Source organism: Aquarana catesbeiana, linkage group LG04 (genome assembly GCF_042186555.1).
Source record: "Aquarana catesbeiana isolate 2022-GZ linkage group LG04, ASM4218655v1, whole genome shotgun sequence".
NCBI lineage: Eukaryota > Metazoa > Chordata > Amphibia > Anura > Ranidae > Aquarana > Aquarana catesbeiana.
The window spans coordinates 240,473,753-240,501,375 of record NC_133327.1 but is presented as its reverse complement, the minus strand read 5'-3'; the positions used below and the strand labels follow the sequence as shown (position 1 = coordinate 240,501,375).

The following is a 27,623-nucleotide window of genomic DNA, read 5'->3' as shown; positions in this document are numbered from 1 at the left end:
GTTTTACCTGAAGGCCCCCCTATCAGGGAAGAGCAGTCCCCTACTCCTTCCGTTAAAGATTCGGAGGAGGAGGGTGAGGAAGCGGAGGTGGCTCCTTCCAAATTTAAGCTTTCCCTAGAGGAGGTAGACGGACTCCTTAAGGCTATCCATGTTACACTTGGCTTAAGTGAGGAAAAGAAGGAGTTATCTCTTCATGACCGCATGTATGCAGGGTTAAATGAGCCTAAGGGGCGAACATTTCCAGTTCATTCGGTCATTTCTGACGCCATTACTAAAGAATGGCAAGATCCAGAGAAAAAGCCCTTTTTTTCCAGAGCCCACAAAAGGCGCTTCCCTTTTGAGGAGGACCCTTCTGCGGTGTGGAATAAGGTGCCCAGGTTGGATGCGGCCTTTTCACAGGTCTCAAGATCCACAGACCTGTCTTTTGAAGACATGGGTGTTCTAAGGGATCCAATGGACAAACGCATGGATCTTTTGCTCAAAAGATCATGGCAATCAATCATGAGCAATTTAAAACCAGCAATGGCCACAACCTGTGTAGCCAGGAATCTGGAATACTGGGTGAACCAACTTAGATCTCATATAGTGGCAGATTCCCCCAAGCAGGAGATCTTAGATTCCTTTCCTACCCTGATTTCTGCGGTTGCTTATATTGCTGATGCTTCGGCTGAAGCTATCAAAATGTCAGCTAGGTCTGCAGCTTTAGCAAATGCTGCGAGAAGAGCTTTATGGCTAAAAACCTGGCCAGGTGATACAGCTTCAAAGAGTAAACTTTGTGGTATCCCCTTTTCAGGTGACCTTCTTTTTGGCCCAGATCTAGATAATATCCTAGACAGAACGGCCGATAAGAAGAAGTCCTTTCCGGTCAAAAAGAAAAAGCAGACCCCAAAACGTCTTTTTCGACCTCAAAAAACTCAGCAGCAACAGCAGGAAAGTAAGTTTCAGGGCAGGAGGAAAAATTGGTCTGCGCAAAAGGCGAAGGGCAAAGGTGGAATTCTCTTCCGTCCTCCTTCACAGGCCGAAAACTCACAATGACTCATCTCTGCGGGTCGGCGGAAGATTACGAGAGTTTCTTCCGCAGTGGTCAGTGATAACTACAAATCAGTTTATTCTGACCACTCTCTCGCAGGGTTATACTCTCGAGTTCTCCAGAAGCCCCCCAAGAAGGTTTCTGGTAACAAATGCTCCCCGAGATCCAATGAGGGCCCTGGCCATGAAATCCTCTCTGGAGGAACTAATGCAACAGGGTGTAGTAATCCCAGTGCCACCAGAGGAATGGCACGAGGGCTTCTATTCACATGTCTTCCTGGTAAAAAAACCAACAGGAAGATTTCGTTTAATTCTAAATTTAAAGCCACTAAACAGAGCCATCAAATACAGAAGGTTCAGGATGGACTCAATTTTCACCGCCAGAAATATTCTGACTCCAGGTTGTTTCATGGCGTCAGTGGATCTAAAAGATGCATACCTGCATATTCCAATCTCATCCCAGTCCCAGGGGTTTCTCAGGTTGGCGGTAAGGTTGGAAGGCAGAATTCAACATCTGCAATTCAGAGCCCTACCCTTCGGGCTATCATCCGCACCCCGAATTTTTACCAAAGTAATGGCAGAGGCCCTAGCTCCGCTGCGTCTTCAGGGAATCGCAGTAATTCCTTACTTAGACGATCTGCTATTTTTCGCCCCCTCAAGAGAGGAGTTGAGGAGCAATTTAAGCAGAGCATGCAGCCATTTGGAGTCTCTAGGTTGGATCCTAAATCTCCAAAAATCTTCCCTGGAACCATCTCAGGAGATTCGGTTTCTAGGGTATATAATAAATTCGGTAAGCCAAAAAATTTTTCTTCCTTCAGAGAAGAAAGGAAAAATCCAGGATACAGTGTCTTTTTTGCAGACCAATCAGCAGCTGACGGTAAGATTGGTCATGTCAGCCCTGGGGGTTCTGACTTCGTCAATGCCAGCTGTTCAGTGGGCAAGACTACACTTCAGACATCTGCAGGCTTTTCTTCTGAGATCTTGGGATCACAATTTAGAATCCCTAGACTCAGAGGTAAGAGTTCCAACCCAAGTGAAGAGGTCACTATGGTGGTGGAAAAGGCAGGATATCCTATCGGAGGGGTTAGTCTGGGCCTTTCCAATCGAAAAAAGGCTGACAACCGATGCCAGTTCCTGGGGTTGGGGAGCCCACCTAGAAAAAGGTTTCACTCAAGGAAACTGGTCCAGGAAAGAGGCGACCAAGTCCTCAAACTGGAGAGAGCTCAAGGCGATCGACTTGGCTCTGAAGTCATTTGCTCAGGGGCTTCAGGCCCAGCATGTTCAAATACTAACAGACAATGCCACGGCAGTGGCTTACATAAACAGGCAGGGAGGTACAAGGAGCAAATCGCTGCAAGTACTAGCCATGAGCATTCTCCGTTGGGCAGAAGGACACTTGCTGTCGTTATCAGCAGTCCATCTAAAGGGATCCCTGAACGGAGTGGCGGATTTCCTGAGCAGAAACCCCATTCGGGAAGCAGAATGGTCGCTGAACCCAGAGGTTTTCGCCATGATTGTCGAGAAGTGGGGGCTGCCAGAGGTGGACCTGTTCGCCTCAAAGGAGAATGCCTTGGTTCCGCAATTTTTTTCCCTAAGCAATCACGACGGGTCACTAGGAACAGATGCCTTGGCGTATCCATGGAGATTCCATCTCTGCTACGCTTTCCCCCCATTTCAGTTAATTCCCTTAGTATTAAGAAAAATTCAAAGGGAAACGGTACCGGTTGTCCTAATCACGCCCTTTTGGCCGAGAAGGGTTTGGTTTTCAACCGTTCTGAAAATGGCGGTCAGGCCTTATTGGCATCTGCCCCTCAGGCACGATTTACTATTTCAGGGACCAGTAAATCACCCAGAGGTAGCCACTTTGGCGCTCACTGCTTGGTATCTGAAGAGCAGCTCTTAAGGAGCAAAGGTTTTTCCAACCGGTTAATCTCAACGCTATTATCCAGTAGGAAAAGGGTGACTAGAAATATCTATTCCAAGGTCTGGAAGGTTTACAATACGTGGTGTAATTCATCTGACCAGGACCCAGGGAGTCTTGTTACCATTCTGGAATTTTTACAGGTTGGTGCTGACAAGGGACTAGCAGTTAGTACCTTGAAGGTACAGGTGGCTGCGCTAGCAGTGTTCCTAGAAAGATCTGTGGCTTCAGATCCATTGGTAACCAGATTTTTCAGATCCCTTACGAGATCCAGACCAGCACCACTTAAGTTGTTTCCCAAATGGGATCTGTCGATAGTCCTCCAGGCTCTAACAAGGAGTCCCTTTGAACCTTTGGAAGAAGCGCCACTCAGATATCTCACTTTTAAGTCTGTGTTTCTGATTGCCATGGTCTCTGCACGCAGGATCAGTGAGCTTAATGCTTTATCAGTTAAGGAACCCTATTTATCTATCTTCCCAGATAGGGTTATACTTAGAACAGATCAGAAATTCTTACCAAAGGTAGCTTCAGTACAAAATCGTGTTCAGGACATTGTACTTCCGACCTTCTGCCCCAACCCAGTAGGGGAGAAGGAGACTTGTTTTCACATGTTGGATGTTAGAAGAGTTTTGTTATGTTACCTGGAAAGGACAAGGCTCTTTAGACGTTCAGATTCTCTGTTTGTGTTATTTTCAGGCAACAGGAAAGGTTGCCAGGCTTCTAAAATCTCTTTAGCAAGGTGGCTGAAGCTAGCCATTTCAGAGGCTTATTCGCATGCAGGCGTGTCTCCTCCTGCAGGAATTTCTGCACACTCAACAAGAGCATTAGCGGCCACTTGGGCAGAGAGAGCTGGTGCCACCCCTGAACAAATCTGCAAGGCGGCAACTTGGTCAAGTTTTCACACATTCGTGAAACATTACAGGCTGGACCTCACATCTGCTAATGATCAGGCGTTTGGCAGAAAGGTCCTGCAAGCTGTTGTCCCGCCCTAAGGGGGTAAGTCTCTGTTATCCTCTCAGGTGCTGTCCTGAAAGACGCCTTGGGAAAAACCAAGTTAGACTTACCGGTAACTTGTTTTCCAGAAGTCTTTCAGGACAGCAACATCCCGCCCTATTGTATTGTATATACTATGCTGTGACTAACGTATGTGTTTATGTGTTCCAGCCGGGGCCGGAGGTCTTCTCTACTACAACTGAGGTATGGTAGGGAGGCGCCTCCCTTTAAAGTTTGGAGGAAGAAGGTGTTTCCTGTTTCCGGTGGGTGGAGTCGCTATCTCTCAGGTGCTGTCCTGAAAGACTTCTGGAAAACAAGTTACCGGTAAGTCTAACTTGGTTTTTTTTGCTAGAAAATTACATAGAACCACCAAACATTATATATTTTTTTTTAGCAAAGACCCTAGAGAATAAAATGGCGGTCGTTGCAAATTTTTATCTCGCACAGTATTTGCGCAGCAATTTTTCCAACACTTTTATTGGGGATAAAAAACAGTTTTGTGCTTTAAAAAAAAAACCAAAACTGTAAAGTTAGCCCAAATTTTTTGCAAAATGTGAAAGATGAAGTTACGCTGAGTAAATGGATACCTAACATGTCATGCTTCAAAATTGCACACGCTTGTGGAATGGCGCCAAACTTCGGTACTTAAAAATCCCCATAGGCGTCACTTTAAATATTTTTACTGGTTACATGTTTTGAGTTATAGAGGAGGTCTAGGGCTAGAATTATTGCTCTCGCTCTAATGTTCGTGGCGATACCTCACATGTGTGGTTTGAATACCGTTTTCATATGTGGGCGGGACTTGCGTATGCGTTCGCCACACAGAGACGGGCGCTTTAAAAAAACATTTTTTTTTTTTTTTTTACTTTTTTTTTTTTTTTGATCACTTTTATTCCTATTACAAGGAATGTAAACATCCCTTATAATAGGAATATGGCATGATCGGTTCTCTTTACAGTGAGATATGGGGTCAATAAGATCGTCGTAACATCACACCTGGCCTCTGAACGATCATAGAGACTCCAGCGACCATCTGGTCCGCTGGAAATCTCTATGGTCACCATCCGGGGCTGGCGGATCCAGTCTCTGACTCGCCGCCCCTAAGAACAATCAAGTGGTGTTACAACAGCTATGATCATTGTTATGGTGTAGGGAATCGCCGGCTGAAAAAGCCGATATCTGAATGATGCCTGTAGCTGCAGGCATCATTCGGACATACCCGCACAACTCAAGGACGTCATTTGACGGCGGGAAGTGGTTAACCACGTACTGTTCACCATACATGTGCGCGTGTGTATAATATAAAAATAGGTAGATCTCTCTCTCTCTCCCTCTCCCTCTCCCTCTCCCTCTCCCTCTCCCTCTCTCTCTCTCTCTCTCTCTCTCTCTCTCTCTCTCTCTCTCTCTCTCTCTCTCTCTCCCTCTCTCTCCCCCTCTCTCCCCCTCTCTCTCCCCCTCTCTCCCCCTCTCTCTCTCCCTCGCTCCTTGGGAAGTCATGGTGATATAGGGGACATGGCTGCAGCTGCAACCATAATCCAGATATCCTTTTCAGCCAGCGATTTTCTTTCTTGTAAAAGTGATTTGTACGGCTATACAGCCCCTTTTGCAGGTGGTGAAAAAGGATCCCTCACCCTGTCGCCACACGGTGCCTTTACCAGGCTCTCCTTTCCCACCATAAAACTGCAACATCCACTTCCATTTTATTCTCCAGAGACTTTGCTTTCAGAAAATATATATTGTTTGGGGGTTCTAAGTAATTTTCTAGCAAAAGTAATGCTGATTGTTTGTTTTTACATGTATGTGGGAAATATCAGAATTGGGCCCCGAAAGCAAGTGGTTAATCTTTATTTTGCAGGACTTAAAGTGGATGTGAACCTGATTCATGAAATTTGAGCTGGGCACATATATCTGTACTGTGTTCTTATCCCTCTTCAAAGCTTTAAGTCCCATTGCTTTCTCCTGCTCTGTTCTTCTGTTATCAGCCTGATAACTTCTCTGTCAACTGCGATAAAACCTGTCATAAAACCAGCCTGAATTTTGTGTCGGGTTGGGTGCCATAAATAGATTAGCAGAGGGCTATTCACAGCACATCTCTGCAAGTCGCTGCCTATGTGGGGTGGGTGTGTACCTTTCCTCCAATCAGCTGTCTCTGTGTAATGGCCTGCACACACGATCTGAATATCGAATGACCAATCGTATGACATTTTCGCTTAATAGTCGCAAGTAGAATTTGAATAGGTAATTAAAGTCACAAATTCTCGTATGACAGAAAAAAAAATCGGAAGTGATGTCATGTGTTGTAATGTATTTGTATTGTATTTTCGGATGACAACTGTACTGACTAAACGAAAATCATACGATCTGGTATCGTAAAAGGAAAATTTTTGTGCTTGACCGGTCGAATAATATTGGATAAATTGTCGTGATCGGCTTTCGAAAGCTCTGTACTAATGATCCGATTATCGCACGATCGTGTCAAACGGTATTTTTCGCCTGATTTTCGTATCGTGTTTACGGGCCATAAGCAGAGAATCCACACCCACAGGTGAATCGGGAAGAGAAAATTCTAACAGGATGTGCACTTTCTAAACAGTATATAAAGCTGAAGACAGCAGATATACATGTAAAACTTACGTAGGGAGATTTGTTTCATCTCTGTATCATCTGAGGCTGTTCACTTCACTGGGTATATGTGAGGGTATACATCCACTTTAATGTATTGTCTCTGCAACACATTGACCATTCCCAAACCTTCCATTCTGCATATTGGCTGTAAAGGAAAGCATTGGTATTTTTCAGGTGGCCGCTGGGGAAAGGATCCCTGTAACACAGGAAGAGATTACTCTGAGTGGCCATGCATTTGAAGCTAGGATATATGCAGAAGATCCAAATAATAACTTCATGCCTGGAGCCGGCCCACTTCTACATCTTTCTACTCCACCAGCTGATCTTTACACTCGCATTGAAACTGGAGTCAGGCAAGGTGATCACGCATGTTAATTCTTTGTGTATGGAGGAATATGTATAGTTTGTAACATTTTCTAAATTAAGTCAGTCAGTAACTATCTTAACCAGTAAAAGTTACAAATAATGCTGGTCAAAAAAATGCACTTTATTTAGGTTATACAAAATCCACTGTGAACACTTTCCAGGTTTCTAATAGGACTTCTTGTCTTGTCTGCAGCTTCTTGTCAAAAGGTTATTTTTTTTTAATAAACACATAGACAATACAGACGTACAACAGCACAGCCACCATCTGGCTATTAACAGGGAAGGGCCCCCTTGCAGGGGTTACATGGTATCCTTACGTTATCAAAAACCATTAGAATATTTATAACTACCGTAGTATATCAACATCAATGGGCTGTTCTGGCTCTTACTCCAAGGGTGGGCTGAAAATGTGCTAGCTCACCTAAATTATCCCGCTATCAAGGAATGGTCTGTTAGGATGTCAAGGATAGCCATCATACATCAAAGGGGTCACCTAATCTGCTGCAGCAGTAGAGGGTTTCGCTAACCACTTACTCCAGACTCTGTCGTGTTTTTTCGGACAGCCTCTATGTATATAGGTGTCCCTGTAGAGGGGTATCACATTGTTAACAAGTGTTTTCTATAGACCTGTAGAGGGAGGAGCCTTTCGCTTCCATCATAGGATAATGGATTTCCTGGCATAGAACAGCAGGAGACCCAACAAGGTTCTCTTAGCCACCCTGGGCACCAAGTCTTCCACCAGCCCCAGCAGGCATATTCTTGGGGATGGAACGATAGAGATACTTAGTAGATCATTCATCTCCGTAAGAATTTGTGACCAGAAACCTGTAATTACCGGGCAGGACCACACAATATGGATAAAAGCCCCGGGGGTATGGTGTCAAAAGGTTATTTAATGTACAACAAATGTACAACTGAAAACAAAGAATAGGCTGGAAAACACTAGTTTTCATTTTTCTAGGTTCAGATTACTCAATAGGATGATGATATTAGTCTATAGTGAGGTCAGCTAGATGAAGATAGAGATAAAGACACTAGGTGACCAGTGTGCGGCATCCAGATCTTTCTATCCAATACCATAGAGATAAAGACACTAGGCAGGTTTTGTCCCCAGAGTCAGGGTAAATGCAATACTTTCAGGTTGGACTGGTATGCCCCTTTTGAGAGCTAGCTAGCCTGAGAATATTTATGAAGAAACGTAAAAGTGATTAAACCCCAAACCAAAAATGTAACATATTACAGCTTACCTAACATATGTGGTGGCTGCATCAGTTTTCACCTGGTGATCTGGTCAGTAACACACGTCCTTTATTAGAGTGCCCTCACTCTGGATGAAGGAGCACAGGGGACACTTTTGGACAGCAGCCTTGTCCCTCTGAAGGGAGGGGAGTGTTAGATATACTCACAGATTTAAATACACTAACAAATTGAAGCCAAACTCCAGCTGATACTTTATAAGCAGTTACAGCAAACATTTGTTTTCTTGTGGAATAGAGGTTTTACATAATCTGATCATTATAAGCCCCTTGCTAATGTTAAATGTTTGTCTCATTTCTGTAACTGGTTCTGCTGGCGAGCTTTTTCTTTTGAAGTACAATAGACATACTGCCTGGATCAGCAGGTGAAAAAAAAGAAATGCTAAAATAGAAAATGAATACAGCCATCACATCTAGGAAATAGTAAGCTGCAATATAATATCTGTTTGCTTTTGCATTTAAAGGAGAAGTATGGGAATCTGGTTTCTTCCCCCATTATATTTACCTAGGTGGATGCAACATCGGTCCGATGTTGCATCTGTCCCCCGGCGTCTCTCCACTGAGACCTGAGCCATCAAACACTGCCGATGAACACCAAGCAGAGAGCTTCTGACTGTCAATCATCAGCTCTCCTGCTCTGCTCCTCCATGTTTACTGCAGCGTTGAGCTGTGGAGGGGCGGCTCGCTGAGACAGCCATCAGTCCAAGCATCTGGTGGATCCAGACTCCCAGAGTCGGGATGACGTGGTGCCTGGACTGATCTGTGTGACGTCAGACGACTCTTCTGAAAACGGGTCACAGGAGTGCAAAACTAATTGCACTCCTGCACCCATAGGAGAAGCCCAGCCAAATGAGCCTGGGCTGGACTTCTCCTCCCTTTAATACCACTTTAAAGTGATTGTAAAGTCTTGCTTTATTTAAAAAAAAAAAAAAAAATGTTATACTTGCCTGCTCTATGCAGTGGATTTGCACAGAGCAGACTGGATCCTTCTCTTCTCAGGTCCCTCTTCTGTACTCATGGCCCCTCCCTCCTGTCGATTGCCCCAACATCAAGCAACTTGCTATGGGGGCAGCCGAGCTGCAGCTCCACCTGTCCATTCAGACATGGAGCTGCCGTTCAGCCCCGCCCCCTCACCCCTGATTGGCAAACTGACTTTGACCGACGTGCGAGCCTATGGCGCCGCTGCTGTGTCTCGGCCAATTAGGAGGGAGAGTCTTGGATGGCCGAGGGACTCATGGACATCCCTGGACAGAGATGGGGCTCAGGTAAGTATTGAGAGGGTGCTGGGGAGGCTGTTACACACAGAAGGCTTTTTATCTTAATGCATAGAATGCATTAAGATAAAAAAAAAACCTTCTGCCTTTACTACTCCTTCAAGGCGGTGTAATGTAACAATGAATTACACATTAAAGTCCAAGTTCAACTTTAAAAAAAAAAAAAATAATAATGCACATCTTTTTGCAGGTAAAAAAAAAAAATGTGCATTTCTTTTTTTATTAGGAGCCTGTAAAGCATTGCACCCATGATGAGCAGATCACAAGTGTAGTGCCAGGCTCCTGCAGACTGTCAGTGTAGCTGTCTGCCCATACCTTATACAGGCAGGCGGTTACTGAATGGCAGTAGAGCACTCACCAGTGCCCTTGTTTATTGAGAAGTACAGGCTGTCAGCCGCAATACTTGATAGTAGTTTACATCCTGAAAACAGATGTAACCTGTTATGAAAGGTGAACTTATCCTTTTAAAGTAGTTGTAAAGCCTGAAGTTCTTTACCTTTGTTCATTCTGTGCATGCTGAGGCAGCTTCCTCTAATACTTACCGGAGCCCGATCTTGACCCAGTGATGTGCATGAGAGTGGCTGCTGTCCCGGCTCTCTGCCGCTTCATTGACACAAAAACAGCCAAATGGCTCCTGCTGCTGTCAATCGCAGCCAGTGAGCTAGGGGTGGTAGTGTGCCCCATTCTGTGTGTCTTATGGACACAGAGCGGGGATCAGGAGCGAGCACACATGGGGAAAGGAGTCTAAAGCGCCAGCAGGGGACCCAAGCAGTGGAGGATCAGGACTGCTCTGCGCAAAACCCTTGAACAGAACAGGTAAGTATGACATGTTTGTTATTTGAAAAAAAAAAAAGCCTTTAGTATCACTTTAAGCCTTCGATTTAGGCAACGCCATATAAATCATGCTGTTTTGCAGAGGAGTTTTGTTGTGTAATTTTTCTTGCGTAATAACTTTGCTTTGTTTTCTCCTCTTCCAAAACTGACAGGTGATGAGGTTTCTGTACATTACGATCCCATGATTGCTAAATTGGTGGTTTGGGCAAAGGATCGGCAAGCAGCACTGACAAAATTGAGATATTGCTTACGGCAGTACAATGTGAGTAAAACAAGTTTTGAACAGTTTTCTACAGCATCGTTGTCTAATCGACTTCTGTCGAAAGTACATGTTTGAAAATTTTCCATTGATCGCTGGTTGCAGCTGCTGATCATTGTATTCTGAAAGTGTTGGGTGCTGCCGGTCAGAATGCGTAGTGGGGAATTCCAATATATACCTTGTGTGGTTAGAGAAATCCATTTTTTTTTCTGCCAACAGTGTATTGCCAGCTGTAGCCTGTGAACTGCCTAACTTCACACTAAATGAATGTATGTTAGCTTTAGCGTCGTGTTCTGACAAAGTAAATACAGCTAAAATAAGGGCAAAGTATAAAACTTTTTCATAGGTAAGCCTGCACAAGTATAATCATTTAAGGCTTAACATTTATGTTCTTGAATAAGACCAATCATGGCTGTTTTTTTTTACATTTTTAGTAAGCTCTTTAGTAATGGTTGCCAGTTTATTGAATCCAAACTGCAGTTATTTCAATTTGGTTTGCAACATTTAGTCCATCTGGGTGTAAAAATATTCTAAGGAGCAACTTTATACCCTTCATTAATTTTTAAGGCGATATAAATGTCATGAGAGAAATGGGGGCCATTTATGGCCTTCTCTTTTAAAATACTAGTTGCCTGGCTGTCTCTGGCATCAACACATTTTGAATCACAGATCAGGAACATATAGTGGGGAAAGTCATTTTTTTTATCCCCTGCAGATTTTGTAAGTTTGCCCACTTACAAAGAAATGAAGGGTCTATAATTTTCATCATAGGTGTATTTTAAATGATGGACACAGAATGTCAACCAAAAATCCAGAAAAAAAGCACATACAAATGTTCTTAATTGAGTTGCAGTTCAGTGAGTAAAATATGTTTTTGATCACCATTCAGAAGAGGCATGGAGGCGCTCAGCTATGAGGAAAGATTAGAGGAACTGAATTTATTCACTCTTGAGAAGAGGAGATTAAGGAGGGATATGATCACCATGTCTAAATATAGGGGTTCGTATAGTGAACTTGGTATTGAGTTATTCACTTTACGGTCAACACTGAGGACAAGGGGGCACTCTTTATGTCTAGAGGAAAAGAGATTTCATCTCCAAATACGGAAAGTTTTCTTCACAGTAAGAGCTGTGAAAATGTGGAATAGACTCCCTCCAGAGGTGGTTCTGGCCAGCTCAGCAGATTGCTTTAAAAAAGGCCTGGATTCTTTCCTAATTGTACATAATATAACTGGGTACTAACATTTATAGGGAAAATCCGATTGCCTTGCTGGGATCAGGAAGGAATTTTTTCCCTTGCTGTAGCAAATTGGATCCTGCTTTTCTGGGGGTTTTTTCGCCTTCCTCTGGATCAACTGTGGGTATAGGATTGGGTATATTGGGATTGTATGATATTTTTTATTTTATTTACTTATTTTTTTTATGGTTGAACTAGATGAACTTGTGTCTTTTTTCAACCTGACTAACTATGTAACTAAAACATGACTTAGTACTTGGAGAAACCCTTGTTGGCAAGCACAGAAGTAAGACGTTTGCACACCTCTCAGGAGGGGTTTTGGTCCACTCTTCTTTATAGATCTTCACTAAATCTTTAAGGTTTCTTGGCTGTTGCTTGGCAACTTGAAGTTTCAACTCCCTCCATACATTTTCTATAGCATTAAGGTCAGGAGATTGGCTAGGCCACTCCACCATATCCTTAATGTGCTTCTTCTTGAACCACTCCTTTTTTGCCCTGGCAGTATGTTTTGGGTCATTGTCATGCTGGAAGACCCATCCACAACACATCTTTAGTGTTCTGGCTGAGAGAAGAAGATTCAGATCCAAGATTTTACAATACATGGCCCCGTCCATTGGTCCCTCAATGTGGCAAATTCAGCCTGTACCTTCAGCAGAGAAACAGCCCCAAAGCATAATGTTTCTACCTCGTGCTTGACTGTAGAGATGGTATTCTTAGGGTAATTTTTCTCCAAACACGGCGAATCGAGTTAATGCCAAATAGCTCAATTTTGGTCTCATCTGACCACAGCACTTTCTCCCAATCCTTCTCTGAATCCTTTAGATGTTCATTGGCAAACTTCAGACGGGCCTGTACATGTGCCTTCTTGAGGAGGGGGACCTTGCGGGAGCTGCAGGATTTCAATCCATGGCGGTGTATTGTGTTACCAATGGTTTGTTTGCCGACTGTAGTCCCAACTGCCTTGAGATCATTCACAAGCTCCTCCCATGTAGTTCTGGGCTGATCCCTCACTATTCTCATGATCAGCCCTACCCCATGAGGCGAAATCTTGTATGGAGCGCAAGACCAAGAGCGATTGATAGTTAGTTATTTTGTTTTTCCTCCATTTGTGAATAATCGCTCCAACAATTGTCTCCTTCTCACCAAGCTTCTTGCTGTTGGTCTTTCCAGCCTTGTGCAGGTCTACAATCTTGTCCCTGACGTACTTTGACAGCTCTTGCCCATAATTGGAAGGTTTGAATGGAAGAAAGATTCTGTGGACAACACATAACGAGTTGTCGTTAGGAGCACCTTAGTAAATTGACAGGACTAATCTGTGTACCACATGAGCACATATGGTAGCCAGTCTCTGTGGGATCCAGAATTATTGTTGGTTGGTAAGGGATCAAATACTTATTTTACTCACTGAACTGCAACTCCATTTGTATCATGTGTTTTTTTTTTTCCTGGATTTTTGGTTGCTATTCTGTCTCTATCATTTAAAATAAACCTATGACAAAAATTATAAACCCTTAATTTCTTTGTAAGTGGGCGAACTTAAAAAAAATCTGCAGGGGTTCAAATAATTTCCCCACTGTACATGCTGTAAATAAGTAAGTAATTCTTGTTCCAGGTCAGTTAGTCAAGAAGTATCGAAGGCAATTCATCAGCATGGTGAAAAAATTGGTGTACTCCGCATTAACCTAATTAAAATAGTGAAATGATGAAAAATTTTAGAAAAAATGGCTGCTGCTCTAAGTACTTGCGATACTCAAAAACTGATAAATTAAAGTGTAGAGGGCGCTCTAAAACAATAAATGGTACCTGAGCAAATGTGAATTAACTTAGACAACTAGCATTAAATATGCTAATAAAGTGCAATGTGCCTATACAAATGCCACAAGTGATACTGACAATAGATATGCCAGAAAGACGTGAAAAGGGTATAATAAAGTCCCAAAAACAATATATAAATCCAGAGAAACTTCTGTGTTCAAAAATCTTCCAGAGAAATAGTGAATGTTCCTTCACCGGCTGCTCAAAATACACCCAACGTGCTCTTATATCCACTTAAGCCCCGGACCATTTCGCTGGCCAAAGACCAGAGCACTTTTTGCGATTCGACACTGCGCCGCTTTAACTGACAATTGCGCGGTTGTGCGACGTGGCTCCCAAACAAAATTGACGTCTTTTTTTTCCCCACAAATTGAGCTTTCTTTTGGTGGTATTTGATCACCCCTGCGGTTTTTATTCTTTGCGCTATAAACAAAAAAAGAGCGACAATTTTGAAAAAAACGCATTATTTTTTGCTTTTTGCTATAATAAATATCCCCCAAAAATATAAAAAAAAATTTTTTTTTCCTCAGTTTAGGCTGATACGTATTCTTCGATATATTTTTGGTAAAAAAAACCCGCAATAAGCGTTTATTGATTGGTTTGCGCAAAAGTTATAGCGTTTATAAAATAGGGGATATTTTTATGGCATTTTTATCTATTTATTTATTTTTTACTAGTAATGGCGGCTATCAGCGATTTTTATCATGACTGCGACATTATGGCGGACACATCAGACAATTTTGGCATGATTTTGGAACCATTCACATTTATACAGCGATCAGTGCGATTAAAATCGCATTGATTACTGTGTAAATGTGACTGGCAGTGAAAGGGTTAACACTAGGTGGCGCTGTAGGGGTTAAATGTGTCCTAGGGATGTGTTCTAACTGTAGGGGGGATGGGCTAGCTGTGACACATCACTGATCATAGCTCCCGATCACAGGGAGCTATGATCAGTGACACTGTCACTAGGCAGAACGGGGAGATGCTTGTTTACATTAGCATATCCCCATTCTTCCTCTCCGTGAGACGATCGCGGGTATCCCCGCGGCGATGGAGTCCACAGGACCCGCGACCCGACTCGCGGAGCTCTTGGCCGGCACGCACGCAACGGCACGGCGGCAAATTCAAAGGGACGGCCGTGCCATTCTGCCGATGTACATCGCATGCGCCGGTCGGGAAGCGGTTAAATAATCTGCTTACCAGAGAAAATTGACTCCTTTAACTAAAACGTGAGTCAGATAAAACGTTAGCAAGACAATGCTTGCTGCAATGATGGCCGTGGATATAGGAAACCTCTCCTCTGCAGGGATCATAGATGGGTTATGTAAAAAGATAATAAGGAAACAATAATGTAATCCTGTTTATTAAAAAAATTAAAATACAAATGCCGAATGGCTCCTTACATGGAGATGTGGCTGCGAACGTGACCGTTATCGGGGGATGCCTCGCGACTAGCCTCCGTGGCTGACGTGCGTTCCACCGCCCTACCTGGAACAACCAAAGGGACCAGAAGTGGAAGTAACATGACCAAGTACTGCCTCGATGTACGTTTCGTTATTGCGTCATCAGGAAGCGTACTTGGTCACTTGTGGGCATATATTTTTATAGTGTGGAGCCAATACACACAGGTGGGGAGGGAAAATTACATAATTGAGCAGCCACAATTCCGGTTTACATGAATCAAGATTGCCTCAGAGATAAATAACATCCAAGTGGGTGCAAACCATTAATATAAAAATGTGTTAATATGGTAGCATAGGACATTAATCCTAAAAAATACAATAAAAACTAAAATGTAATAAAACTTAATTTCTTTATCGTACATCATGGGACACAGAGCCTAAGTAATAACTTAATGGGTTATGGGCCACCTTCAGGTGTTGACACTGGTATACCCAATACAGGAAGTTCACTCCCCTATATAACCCCTCCTCCTTCCAGGAGTACCTCAGTTTTTTCGCCAGTGTCTAAGGTATTGGTCACGAGTGAAGATGTGCTCTGAGGAGCTCCAGGAGGGATCCAGGCTGGATTTAAATTCCTCCATTGACCGGATCCATCCAAGCCACTGAGGCCACAGGATGGTACCGGGCCTCACATAGAAGAACGAGGTTTTGCCTGTAAGCCTCTCTTTTGAGGGCTGGACCCCAGGAACAAGGACTCTTTTTGGTCATGCTACATTACCTAAAGTTGCTCCTGAGGGGTGCTCTACAGGTCCAAAGCAGTGGAACCCCTATAATAGGGACCCGGTCTTTGAAGGTTTGCTAACGCTGCCCGCCATGATGGGTGAAGTTTGGATCGGCCTGTTTCAGCAGTATCCTGCAGTGAGGAAAAGGTAAGGGAAGAAGCTTAGGAACTGCAAAGTCCACCTATGCCTTTTTTTCTTCCATATGAAAACATTGTAGTGCCTTAAAATCTCCTCTAGAGGGAGTAAAGATACACATACCTTGTTACGTTGCTTCTCAGCAGCTCTGTGTCCAGCTACAACAGCATGTATGTGTGTCCTAGTAGTAAAGCTGTACTACATCCTACATTTGGGTAGGGTTGCATGTTTGAGTAATTGGAAAAATGTGACAGCTCTAAACCGATTCTCACTTATAAAACAGAATAGAAGCCTCAACTGCTAAATAAACCCCCACCCCGTAGGGGTGCCGGGGGGCTTATTTATACATCAAGAGAACTGGAGCTTTGCTGTGGTTTGGGGGTTTAGCAGCCAGCCAACAGTGTTGATGAGCATTTTAATAAACAGTTTTATTATGTTTTACCTGCCTGTTTAAAGCCTTGTTGCGCCCATGTAATGTGAAACCTGCCAAGAGTGCCAGATGGCAGCTGCAGCCTCCTCTCCTTCGGGACTGCATTACAGACCTGAATGTCATGCCATCTGCACGCCGGCTAAGGTTCATTTGAAAGGAGGAGGGTGGGTCACTGAAAGAGGGCATGGTCTGAGGCAGGCGGCGGCGTGTGCAGGACTCAGCGTCCACGTGGAGCACACAGCGCACACACTGGGACACTAATCAGGCTCACACCTGAAGTCTCTTTATAAATCTGACGCTCTTATGACAGAAAGTCTCTATCAGAGCATCTGAAGTGAAGAGGCTGTCACACAGGACACAGGATCGCTGGGGCATGTAAGGGGTGTATACAGGCATTTCCAGTACAGGAAATACAATTGTTATTCAGCATCAAAAACTGATCTGTATGGTAGCATTTGTTGCTAGACTATTGCTCAGCAAATAGTATATTTGTCTTAAAGCCTCTGCTTTTGTGCTTAGCATTATGACTTCCAGAGCTACCACAAACGTGCCAAAAATTCCACCCCCAGGTGCTGGGAACTCCAGTCATGCATCCACTCTGTCATCCTCTCTGGAGATACCAGATATGGCAAGCCAGGGTGAGTCATTGGAACCTATTGGTGGTGCAACTGCTTCTCACACTTCAGCCCCTGTATACGTGACTGAAGATGCATTTTCCTCTGCCCTGCAGCGCTTAGAAGGAAGATTATCGGCTTTAATAGCATCCTCCATCCAAGTGGATAGGAAGCGTGCTAGATCCCCTTCCCCCACCTGAAACCCTTTACCAAGGGAACAGTGGGCACTGAATGAGGTATTACCCTCAAGCGTTCACAAGGAAAAACAAGCCGATTATTCCTCTGCAGAGGAAACAACAGTTGATGAACCTTTTGCAACCTCGCAATCTGAGAGATTGATGGTACAAACTCTTACGGAGATGGTTCGTTCCACTTTCATGCTACCCCTAACAGAGTCAGCTGAAAGTTCGGTCTCTTCCTTGGGTTCTTTAAAACTACAGCCTTTTCATGCATTTCCGTTCCATGCATTACTAGAAAAGCTTATTTATGCTGAATGGGATCACCCGGATAAGTATTTTCTCCCTCCAAAGAGATTCTCAGTTCTCTATCCCATGGAGGAGAAATTCACAAAAAAATGTTAGGTACCAGCAGTTGACGCTGCGATTTCCAGTGTGAATAAAAATTGAACTTGTCCAGTAGACAATGCACAAATGCTTAAAGATCCAACAGATAAAAAGTTGGAGTTTCTGTTAAAATCCTCTTTTTCCTTGGCAGGGGCCGTTTCTCAGCCTGCAGTTGCTGCAATAGGCATCTGTCAGTCCCTAAAGGACCATTTCAAAGAGGCCCTTAAGGAGCTCCCTGCACAACAGGCCCGTGAGTTGGCTGAACTACCAAAGGTGCTATGTTTTGCCATAGATGCCATGAAAGACTCTATTCACCAAGCATCCCGACTTGTGCTTGTGCTAGTACACATGCGTAGGACCCTGTGGTTAAAAAGTTGGTCAGCCGAAGCACCTTGCAAAAAGCTTCTGACTAGTTTCCCTTTTCATGGGGAGCGATTTATTTGGTGATGATTTGGATAAATACATCCAAACAATTTCTAGTGGGAAGAGTACTCGTTTGCCAGTCAAAAGAAAGTATAAACGTCTTTCATTTAAACTGACTTTTTCTCCTGCGCCTGGGGCATCCGCCTTTAGGCAGTGGCGATGGCCTCCTCCGTCAGACTGTAAAGGAAAACCTCAGGGTCAGACCCAGGCACAATAGAAGACCTGGGGCAGCAAATCTGCAAAGCAGAATACTAAAGCCTCATCTTGAAAAGGCGCCCCCCCCCCCACCATCGTGGGGGAAGACTTCGGAAATTCTCATAAGTCTGGCAAAGGGAAATTCAGGACAGATGGGTCAATCTCCACTGTGTCTCTAGAATACAAACTAGAATTTTGAGAGTTTCCACTGTCTCATTTTCTGAGATCAAATGTTCCCAAAGTTCCAGGGAAAAGGCAATCTCTGTTTTAAGCATTAGACCGATTATTGGCTCAGGGGGTGATCATACAGATCCCCACAGAAGAGCAAGGTTTGGGGTTTCATTCAAACCTGTTTACGGTACCAAAACCAAATGGTGATGTCAGACCCAATCTAGATCTAAGGAATCTAAATAAATTCCTGAAAATCCGCTCCTTTTAAATGGAGTCAATCAGGTCAGTAGTTTCTATCCTACAGGGAAGAGAACTTCTGGCGTCCATTGACATCAGGGATGCATATCTGCATGTCCCTATATTTCCCACTCACCAAAGGTTTCTGCGGTTCGAAGTAGAACAGCAGCATTTTCAGTTTGTAGCTTTGCCCTTCAGGCTAGCTACAGCACCCCGGCCCCACCTCTAGCCAGGTTAAGAGCACAGGGCATAACAGTCTTGGCGTACCTAGATGATCTATTGTTAATTAACCAGTCAGTAGCTCGCTTGGAGCAAAGTGTACGCATTACAACCTGTTACTTGGAAAGTCTGGGTTGAATTCTCAACCTAGAGAAGTCTTCCTTAAAACCGCTAAGAAAGCTGAAGTATTTGGGCCTGATCATAGACCCAGTCCAGAAAAAGGTGTTCTTGCCTCTGGTAAAGATCAGCTTCATACAAGAGCTGGTGCAGATGGTCAGGTCGAAAAGAAATCCCTCAATTCGCCTTTGCATGAGGTTGTTAAGAAAGATGGTGGCTTCATTCGAAGCAGTCCCCTATGCCCAGTTCCATTCGAGACTGTTACAAAGCAGTATCCTGTCTGCTTGGAACAAAACGATCCAAGCTCTGGACTTGCCAATTTGGCTGTCCCCAAGAGTGTCCAAAGCCTCTGTTGGTGGTTACTATCTGCTGAAAGGAAAATCCTTCAGACCAACTATCTAGAAAGTAGTAACGACAGATGCCAGCCTTTCAGGCTGGGGAGCAGTACTAGAGAAAACGACTGTCCAAGGACAGTGGTCAAGAACCGAATAAGCCTTGCCCATTAACATCCTAGAGATTCAGAACACAGAGTGTGTGGAGCCTGGAAAGAGAAATGAGGAACTTCTTTGCACTTAGTGATCAGAACTAATACTCCTTCTCTCTGATGTTCAGATGGTGATTACTTCTTATGGAACCTCCTGGAAGTTGATGTTGTTACGCAGCGGCTTGCCTGCAGAGATACTGGTTGGATGATTTATCGTGGAGGATCGTTTTATGCTTGATTGACTCACCACCGCTGGTGTGTGGGTCCACACCCTGGGGTAAGAGTATCAATTGCCTTTCCCTGATGTTTGATGTACATCTACAAGTATCATATGTGAAGTCATATCCACCATGCATACCTGTTATTTGTGCCTTTTAAGGAAGATTGCACCAATATATTTTTTAAAAAGAGACTATATTGATCGCTTCTATGAAACATCTAGAAACTTCATTACATGCTGAACCATTAAGTTGACTTACCTGAATTAGATGAACTCCTTGGTGTAATCAATTGATGGATTTTCTTACATTTTTTTAGTATATGTGACTATGCAATGCTCATATTAGATTCCTCTCATTTGTCAAATGTTATGAACACGTTCTAACTTATTCACTCTTAGTTTTATATTCACGAGTTCACTTGTTGAATATTCTCCCCAAGAGTGTTTTTGGGATTGGTATATTCTTTTAGCGCTGCATTATATATTTCTTGCACTTTTTTCACAATTCTGATCATTGTTGATAGTGGCTGCTGTCACTATTTTTAAATTTATTTGGTTGTTGCTGGTAGCGCAACTTTGTTATATATTTTTTAGATTGTGCGTCTGGCTCTGAAGGCCTGGACTTCTATGTTAAGGAATTGTCCTGTCAGGATCCAATCCGATAATGCCACGACTGTGGTCTATATCACTCACCAGGGGGGCACCAAGAGTCTCTCAGCGCAGAGAGAGGTGAACCATATTCTAACATGGGCAGAAAGGAATATTCCGTGCCTATCCGGCAGTCTTCATTCCGGGAATAGAGAATTGGTAGGCAGACTACTTAAGTTACCAGCAGTTATTCCCAGGGGAATGGTCTCTTCACCCTGACATTTTTTGGGCTGTTTGCCAAAGATGGGGGACTCCAAACGTAGATCTTCTAGCGTCCAGATTCAACATGAAGTTAGTCAACTTTGTGTCAAGGACAAGGGATCCACTCGCATGTGGAACAGATGCGTTGGTAACCCCGTGGGAACAGCTCTCACTGACCTATGCATTCCCCCCTATTCAGTTGCTGTCACGACTTCTTTGCAGGATCAAGCTGTTTCCTGGTGTGAATCCAAGGTTTGGCACCCTCAGAGATATATCATAGGCAGAATTCTTGCGTTTCTATAATTAGGCATAGAGGTGAAGTTGGCCCTGAGTACTATTAAGGGCCAAGTCTTTATCCAAGGGGTGATGCGGATTAATCCGCCAGTTAAATCACCTTTAAGCCCTTGGGACTTGAACTTAATTTTGTCAGTGTTACAAAAACAGCCATTTGAACCGATACAGCATATTCCCTTAGTCCTTCTGACAAGGAAGCTGGTATTTTTGGTTGCTATATCCTCAGCAAGGTGGGTTTTGGAATTGGCCTCTCTTTCTTGTAAAGAGCCATATTTGATTTTTCATGAGGACAGGGTGGTGTTACGCCCTCGTCCGGGTTTTTTACGAAAGTAGTCTCAGGTTTCCACCTGAACCAAGATATTGTCCTGTCATCGTTTTTTCCAAAACCATGTTCCAGGGAAGAAAAGTCACTAAATTGTCTTGATGTGGTGAGAGCAGTGAAAATCTATTTAAAGGCAACTGTTCAGATTTTATTTATTCTGCCAGAGGGTCCCAAGAAAGGACAGGCAGCGTCGAAATCCACTGTCGTCAAGTGGATTTGACAAATGATAATTCAAACTTATGATTTAAGGGGTAAGATTCCCCTGTTTCACATTAAGGCGCACTCTACCAGGTCGGCTAGTGCTTCTTGGACAGTGCGTCACCAGGCCTCCATGGCTCAGATCTGCAAGGCCACAAATTGGTCTTCAGTACATACATTCACAAAATTTTATCAGGTGGGTGTAAGGAGGTATGAGGATATCGCTTTCGTGCGCAGTGTGCTGCAGGCAGCAGTATAAGTCCTCTGGTCTAGGGTTGCCCTACTGGTTGTCTCTCCCTCCCCTCAAATAGCATTGCTATGGGACGTCCCATTAAGTTATTACTTAGGCTCTGTGTCCCTTGATGTACGATAAAGAAAATAGGGTTTTTATAACGGCTTACCTGTAAAATCTTTTTTCTTGGAGTACATCATGGGACACAGAAGTCCCTCCCCTCTTTATGGGGTTTAAGTATATTGCTTTGCTACAAAAACTGAGGTACTCCTGGAAGGAGGAGGGGTTATATAGGGGAGTGAACTTCCTGTATTGGGTAGATCAGTGTCAACACCTGAAGGTGGCCCATAATCTATTAAGTTATTACTTAGGCTCTGTGTCCCATGATGTACTCCAAGAAAAGGATTTTACAGGTAAGCTGTTAAAAAGTATCCTTTTTGTAATAATAGGATTTTTATATTTTTTTTTAAAAAAGGGGAGGAATTTTGAATTGGGGGGGAAAAAGAAGAGGATGGATCTTACAATAAGCATTTAAGAATAGGGCTTTTAAACCATGGTGTATCTAAACATTTTCGGCTCCACCATAATAGTGACCCCACATTACTTACATTTTATGGGATTGACAAAATTTCATCATCGGAGAGGCACACATATGATGAGAGCAGTTTCCCAAAATGAAACACAGTGGTTGTATAAATTACGAAGTATGCAGCCACTGGGTATGAATATAGAGTTGGACCTGAATTGTTTTCTGGCCAGTGACTAAAATTTATTTTTAAATGCTTTATTGTAAAAGTTTTATTGAAATTTTAGTTTTTATTGTATTTTTTAGGATTAATGTCCTATGATATCTTAATACTTTTTTCTATATAATATTAATTATGGTTTGCACCCACTTGGATGTTATTTAGCTCCGAGGCAATCTTGATTCATGTAAACCGGCATTGTGGCTGCTCAATTATGTAATTTTCCCTCCCCACCTGTGTGTATTGGCTCCACACTATAAAAATATACGCCCACAAGGGAGCAATCCCTTGACATAATAACGAAACGTACGTCGAGGCGGTACTTAGGCACGTTACTTCACGCACTTCCTTTCCCTTTGGTTGTTCCTGGTGGGACGGTGGAACGCACGCCAGCCAGGGAAGCTAGCCACAAGGCATCCCCCGGTAACGGTCACATTTGCAGCCCCGGTGCCGGGCTAAGGCACATCTCCATGTAAGCAGCCATTCGGCATTTGTATTTTAATTTTTTTAATAAACAGGATTACACTATTGGTTCCTTATTATCTTTTTACAACCCAGCTATGATCCCTGCAGAGAAGAGGTTTCCTATATTCCCGGCCATCATTGCAGCAAGCATTTTCTTGCTAAAGCTTTATCTGACTCACTTTTTAATTAAAGGAGTCAATTTTCTCTGGTAAGCCGATTATATATAAGAGCACGTTGGGTGTATTTTGAACAGCCGGAGAAGGAACATTCACTATTTCTCTGGAGGATCTTAAACACAGAAGTTTCTCTGGATTTATATATTGTTTTTGGGACTTTATTATACCCTTTTCATGTCTTTCTGGCATATCTATTGTCAGCATTGCTTGTGGCATATCACCTGTGTATATTTATGTATAGGCACATTGCACTTTATTAGCATATTTAATGTCAGTTGTCTGAGTTAATTCACATTTACTCAGGTACCATTTATTGTTTTAGAGCGCCCTCTACATTTTAATTCCTCAACATGACAGCGATACAGCTAGCATTTCAGAAGAGGCCAACAATGGCAGCCTCTGTGATTTTTCTCAATCTGTAATAATGCAGTACCAAAATGTATTTGGTCACTGAACTCCTTTTTGCATGCTAACAGTCTTGTAATGTACATTGTGTGATTACATTTTATTAGCTATGTTTTTGATTCTCTGTTTATAAAATGCTCAGGTTAATAGAAAATCTATATTAAATTTGCGTTCTTCTCCGTTTCATTCTTACACTCTTAATATGTTTATTGATTTGCCTTCTGGTCTGTCTTTACAGATTGTAGGACTGAGCACCAATATTGATTTCCTCCTTAGTCTCTCTGGACATCCAGCATTTGAAGCAGGGGATGTACATACCAGTTTTATCCCCCAGCATTATAACGAGCTGTTTCCTCCTAAGAAAGGAATCTCCAATCAGATGTTGTGCCAGGCTGCTCTGGGTCTCATTCTGAAGGAGCAAATCTTAACTGATGAGTTCAATATGCTTTGGGAAGGTTTGTTTCTCCTTCCCTATGTTCTATATACAGTATTCTATACTAATTGAAATATGTAGTCTGATCTCACATAGTAACTTACAACCGTGCATGCAGATAAAGATTCAGTAAACCCCTGAGAAGCAGTAGACCGCGACGCCTATTTTTATGGCCATTAGGCGGTTCTAAAAAATTGTGTGGCTCCATTATAATGTAAGGGTGCATTTATGTAGTGTGGATGCAAATATTAGCACCTGTGGAGCCTACTATGGTGCTGTCATTGTGGCATGTTTATGCTGTGGCTGACGGTAGTGTGCAACTGTTTCCTCAAATAATGTACTTGAGATTTAAAGTCCATATTATAGATCAGACAATTGTAGCCACATTAATTCAAAAATGAATGGTTAGTCCAGGTTAAAGGATATGTTCACCTTTCGTAACATGTTGCAACCATATTCAGGATGTAATATGTTACAAATGGACCGGCCCGCGCACCTCCCTGATCCCCGCTGTGACAACTTGCAGGCTTCTTCTCCCTCCCCATTAGCTGTCACAATTAAAAAAAAAAAAAAAGTGGCCAAGCGGGACTCCGCTCACGTCACTGATTGACAGGGCTCTGTGCATGGAAAGCTACAAGGTCCGGCAGCCTGTGTGGCTGTCGGCTAGTAGTTTTTCAATGAACTACCATAGCTCTGTGGAGCGCCGTAGTAGTTCATTCATGCTTCCTGTCAGATTGTATCTGCTGGAGACCTGCATGGCACCAGAGATCTGCTGATTACTGGTGCAATGCTTTACAGGCTACAAAAAAAATGCATATTTTTTTTTTTTTTTACCTCCAAAAAAATGTGCATTTATTATTTTTTCTTTTTTCCAAAAGGTTAAAGTGTTCTTTAAAAATAAGTTTCTCAGTCATACTTAAAATTATACAAATCCTAATGAGTTTCAGATTTTTAACTACAGGTAAGCGTGTATAATAAAGCTTACCTGTATATTAAATTAATATCTCCTAAACTTGCACCATTTAGGAGATATTCATTTGGTTGGCAGTCGGTGACATCACTGGCCCTTGTGCTGAAAAGGAATGGCATACCCATGCCATCCCTTCAAAGCTCTGTGTAGGGCCAGTACAAGGATTTTTATCTACTTAGGCGAAGATGCATCCTGCCGCTCCCCCCCCCCCCCCCACCACCATCCTCCTACCCCCCCACCACCATCCTCCTACCCCCCCACCACCATCCTCCTACCCCCCCACCACCATCCTCCTACCCCCCCACCACCATCCTCCTACCCCCTCACCACCATCCTCCCACCCCCTCCACAACGGCAGTCAGAAAACAACAGTTACTCAGAAAATGCTAATGCAATATTCAGCTGTTGGTAGGTAATAGAAATTCCTATATGTCGATTTATTTAATAGGATCCTAAGTAGCATGTCTTCTGCCAGTGTTGGTCCGAGTAGTGTCTGGGGGTTCTATTACAGTGCAACAACATGCTTTCACACTATGGGGTTGGTTTACTAAAGATAGATACACTATTCACATTGCAAGTAATGTTTTAATTCTGCAAGTGAATTTTCCCAACAGCTTAGATAATGTGGTGAAATTTCACTTGCAAATTATACCCAATTACTGTATGTGCATGGACAAAAAAAACACAGCATTTTTACTTGCACATGATTGCATGGTGGAACTCAGCAGAGCTTCACCTCCTTCACTAAGCTCTGGGGAAAATTCCCTTGCAAATTGCAACTGCACTTTAGTAAATCAACCCCTATATGTTGTGATTCTATAAAGCACAGAAGAGGAAGTTAGTGGTGCAAAGACCAAATATTTCTGCATGTTTAGCTCAAAACGCCACTATGGGTAAATATACTGTATTGTTTCCTTTCTGAGTTAGAAACCATGATCTTTTTAACAATAATTCTTTTGAACCATTTTCTGCTTGTGGGAACCCAGATATCTATAAAATGTGTTGCTATTTTGCAGTATTGCAAGAGAGACTTGCCAGGTGGATTCAGGACACGTAGAATGTGAGGGTAAATGTAATTTGCATTGTCTGCAAGAAACAGTGCAAAATGTGAAAATGTGACGTTTTACTATTTTGCTTTTGTAGACAAATTTTCTCCATTTGCTTCTGGCAGTGGCAGAAGAATAAATATTTTATATACCAGGAACCTTGCATTGCTGGATGGAGACAATAGTAAGTGAATTTTGTATTTCTGGATATATTGTGTGATATATTTTATTTTTTCAGTTTCTCTAATAGTAGAGGCACATAAATACCTTCCAACTTAGAAAGGTTAGTTGTGAAATTCTACCTAAAAGACAAGTTCACCTTTTTCAAAAAAAATGTGCATTTTACTATTTTGTATTTATTATTTTTTTTTTATTATTTAGAAGCCTGGAAAGCAGATTGCTGATGCCATGTAGGTCACCTGCAGACTGTCAGTGTAAGCTGTCTATAGTTAAATTGCACAGGCAGTTTCACATTGACAGGAAGCATCAATTGACTACCACAGCGGTCAACAGCTCTACAACTACAAGCCAATAGCCTCAAAAGGCAAACTTTTCCTTTATATGGATAGCTTAAAAAAAAGTAGACTGTCTGGAGTATAAGTGATACACGTTGTTGGTTTTGTTGACTAATTTATAATAATGCAAGCTTTCAAGCTGTATACTCTTCTTCTTTTTTTTTTTTTTTTGTCTGGCTTGCATGTTTGAAATCCTTAAAAGAGAAGTATAGTTTTTTTTTTTCTCCAGAATCATACTTCACTAGATGGATGCAGCATCAGTCCCCCCCCACCCCACGCTCTCTTGACCACTGGGCTTGAAGGGAGTGGCGGGAGCAGCTAGCTCAGGCTCTGTGGTTTGCGAAGAGGCTGAACCGGGTACCGGTTCAGGGCTGTGGGCGGATTATGACCATATTGTCATGATCTTTCCCCAGCCTGGATTGGCTCTGTGATGTCAGCCGACCGTTGGGTTCCAGCCAGCTGTCTGCTGAAAACTAGTCACAGGAGTGCAGAACAAACTGCACTTCTGTGATCCACAGGAGTACAGCCAAACAAGCTTTGGCTGTACTTCTATTTTTAAGGTCTTGTTCGCACCAGTGTGCAGAGACGTGAGTTTTTCTGCACGCATTCTGCAAGGTCACAAAGAAAACAGTTGTTCTCTTTGTCTTGTTTACACCACAACAGTGGTAACACGTGTGGATTTCTTTCTGTGCAGGGATCTGCAACGCATATAAAACTCATTGAAACAAGCATGAAAAGAAGTGATGTAAACTGGTGTCTCTGCAAGTGAAATCTGCACATTTTTTTCATCAGTTTTTTCTGCATTAATGGTGTGAACAAGACCCTATGCCTTATTGTAGACTCGGCAAAAATAATGGAAATCAAGTCTGGTTCCAAAAGTGTTGTACATCTTATTGTTTTTGGGTTTTTTTGTCTTTGTTTTTTTTCTTGTTGTGGTGCTCCCCCCTTCTCTAGCAGAAACTCTTCCTCTTCTTTGTAGGCACATGCACTTAAAGACTGTTCTGTGTGGGAGTAATGGACTTTTACTTTGTTCTGACAATTCCCCCTGCTGTATTTCTACTTCAGCACTGCAATGAGTAGGAAGTGGGAGCTTTGCTAATAAAGGATATCGCTTAGTCTCCAAACTTTTGACACTGATCAATGGCTAACACTCTGACAAAGTTTGTGATAGGTTTACTTCACAGCAGTAGCAATTAGCACTGAATAGATGATGAAAGAACTGGGTTCCCATCAGTAAAAATTCCATGTCAACATGACTGATAGAAATTATTTTCTAATCTCCCTTTTCCTGTCAAAGTCAAGGTGTCCCTAAAGTGATCACCTTTTCAGAAAAAAATTAAAGGCAAACCAAAATCATACTCCCTTCCC

General features: G+C 42.8%; 1 protein-coding gene across 1 annotated transcript in view; it reads left to right on the top strand.

The window, feature by feature from the left end:
- Window positions 1–27,623, top strand: part of MCCC1 (methylcrotonyl-CoA carboxylase subunit 1) — an 85,114-nt gene that overhangs the window by 43,173 nt on the left and 14,318 nt on the right. Inside the window, exons 11-14 of the mRNA XM_073626291.1 lie at window positions 6,743–6,926; window positions 10,451–10,560; window positions 23,530–23,746; window positions 25,838–25,924. Of these exons, the coding sequence (XP_073482392.1) occupies window positions 6,743–6,926; window positions 10,451–10,560; window positions 23,530–23,746; window positions 25,838–25,924 (598 nt within the window). The remainder of the gene's footprint in view (window positions 1–6,742; window positions 6,927–10,450; window positions 10,561–23,529; window positions 23,747–25,837; window positions 25,925–27,623) is intronic.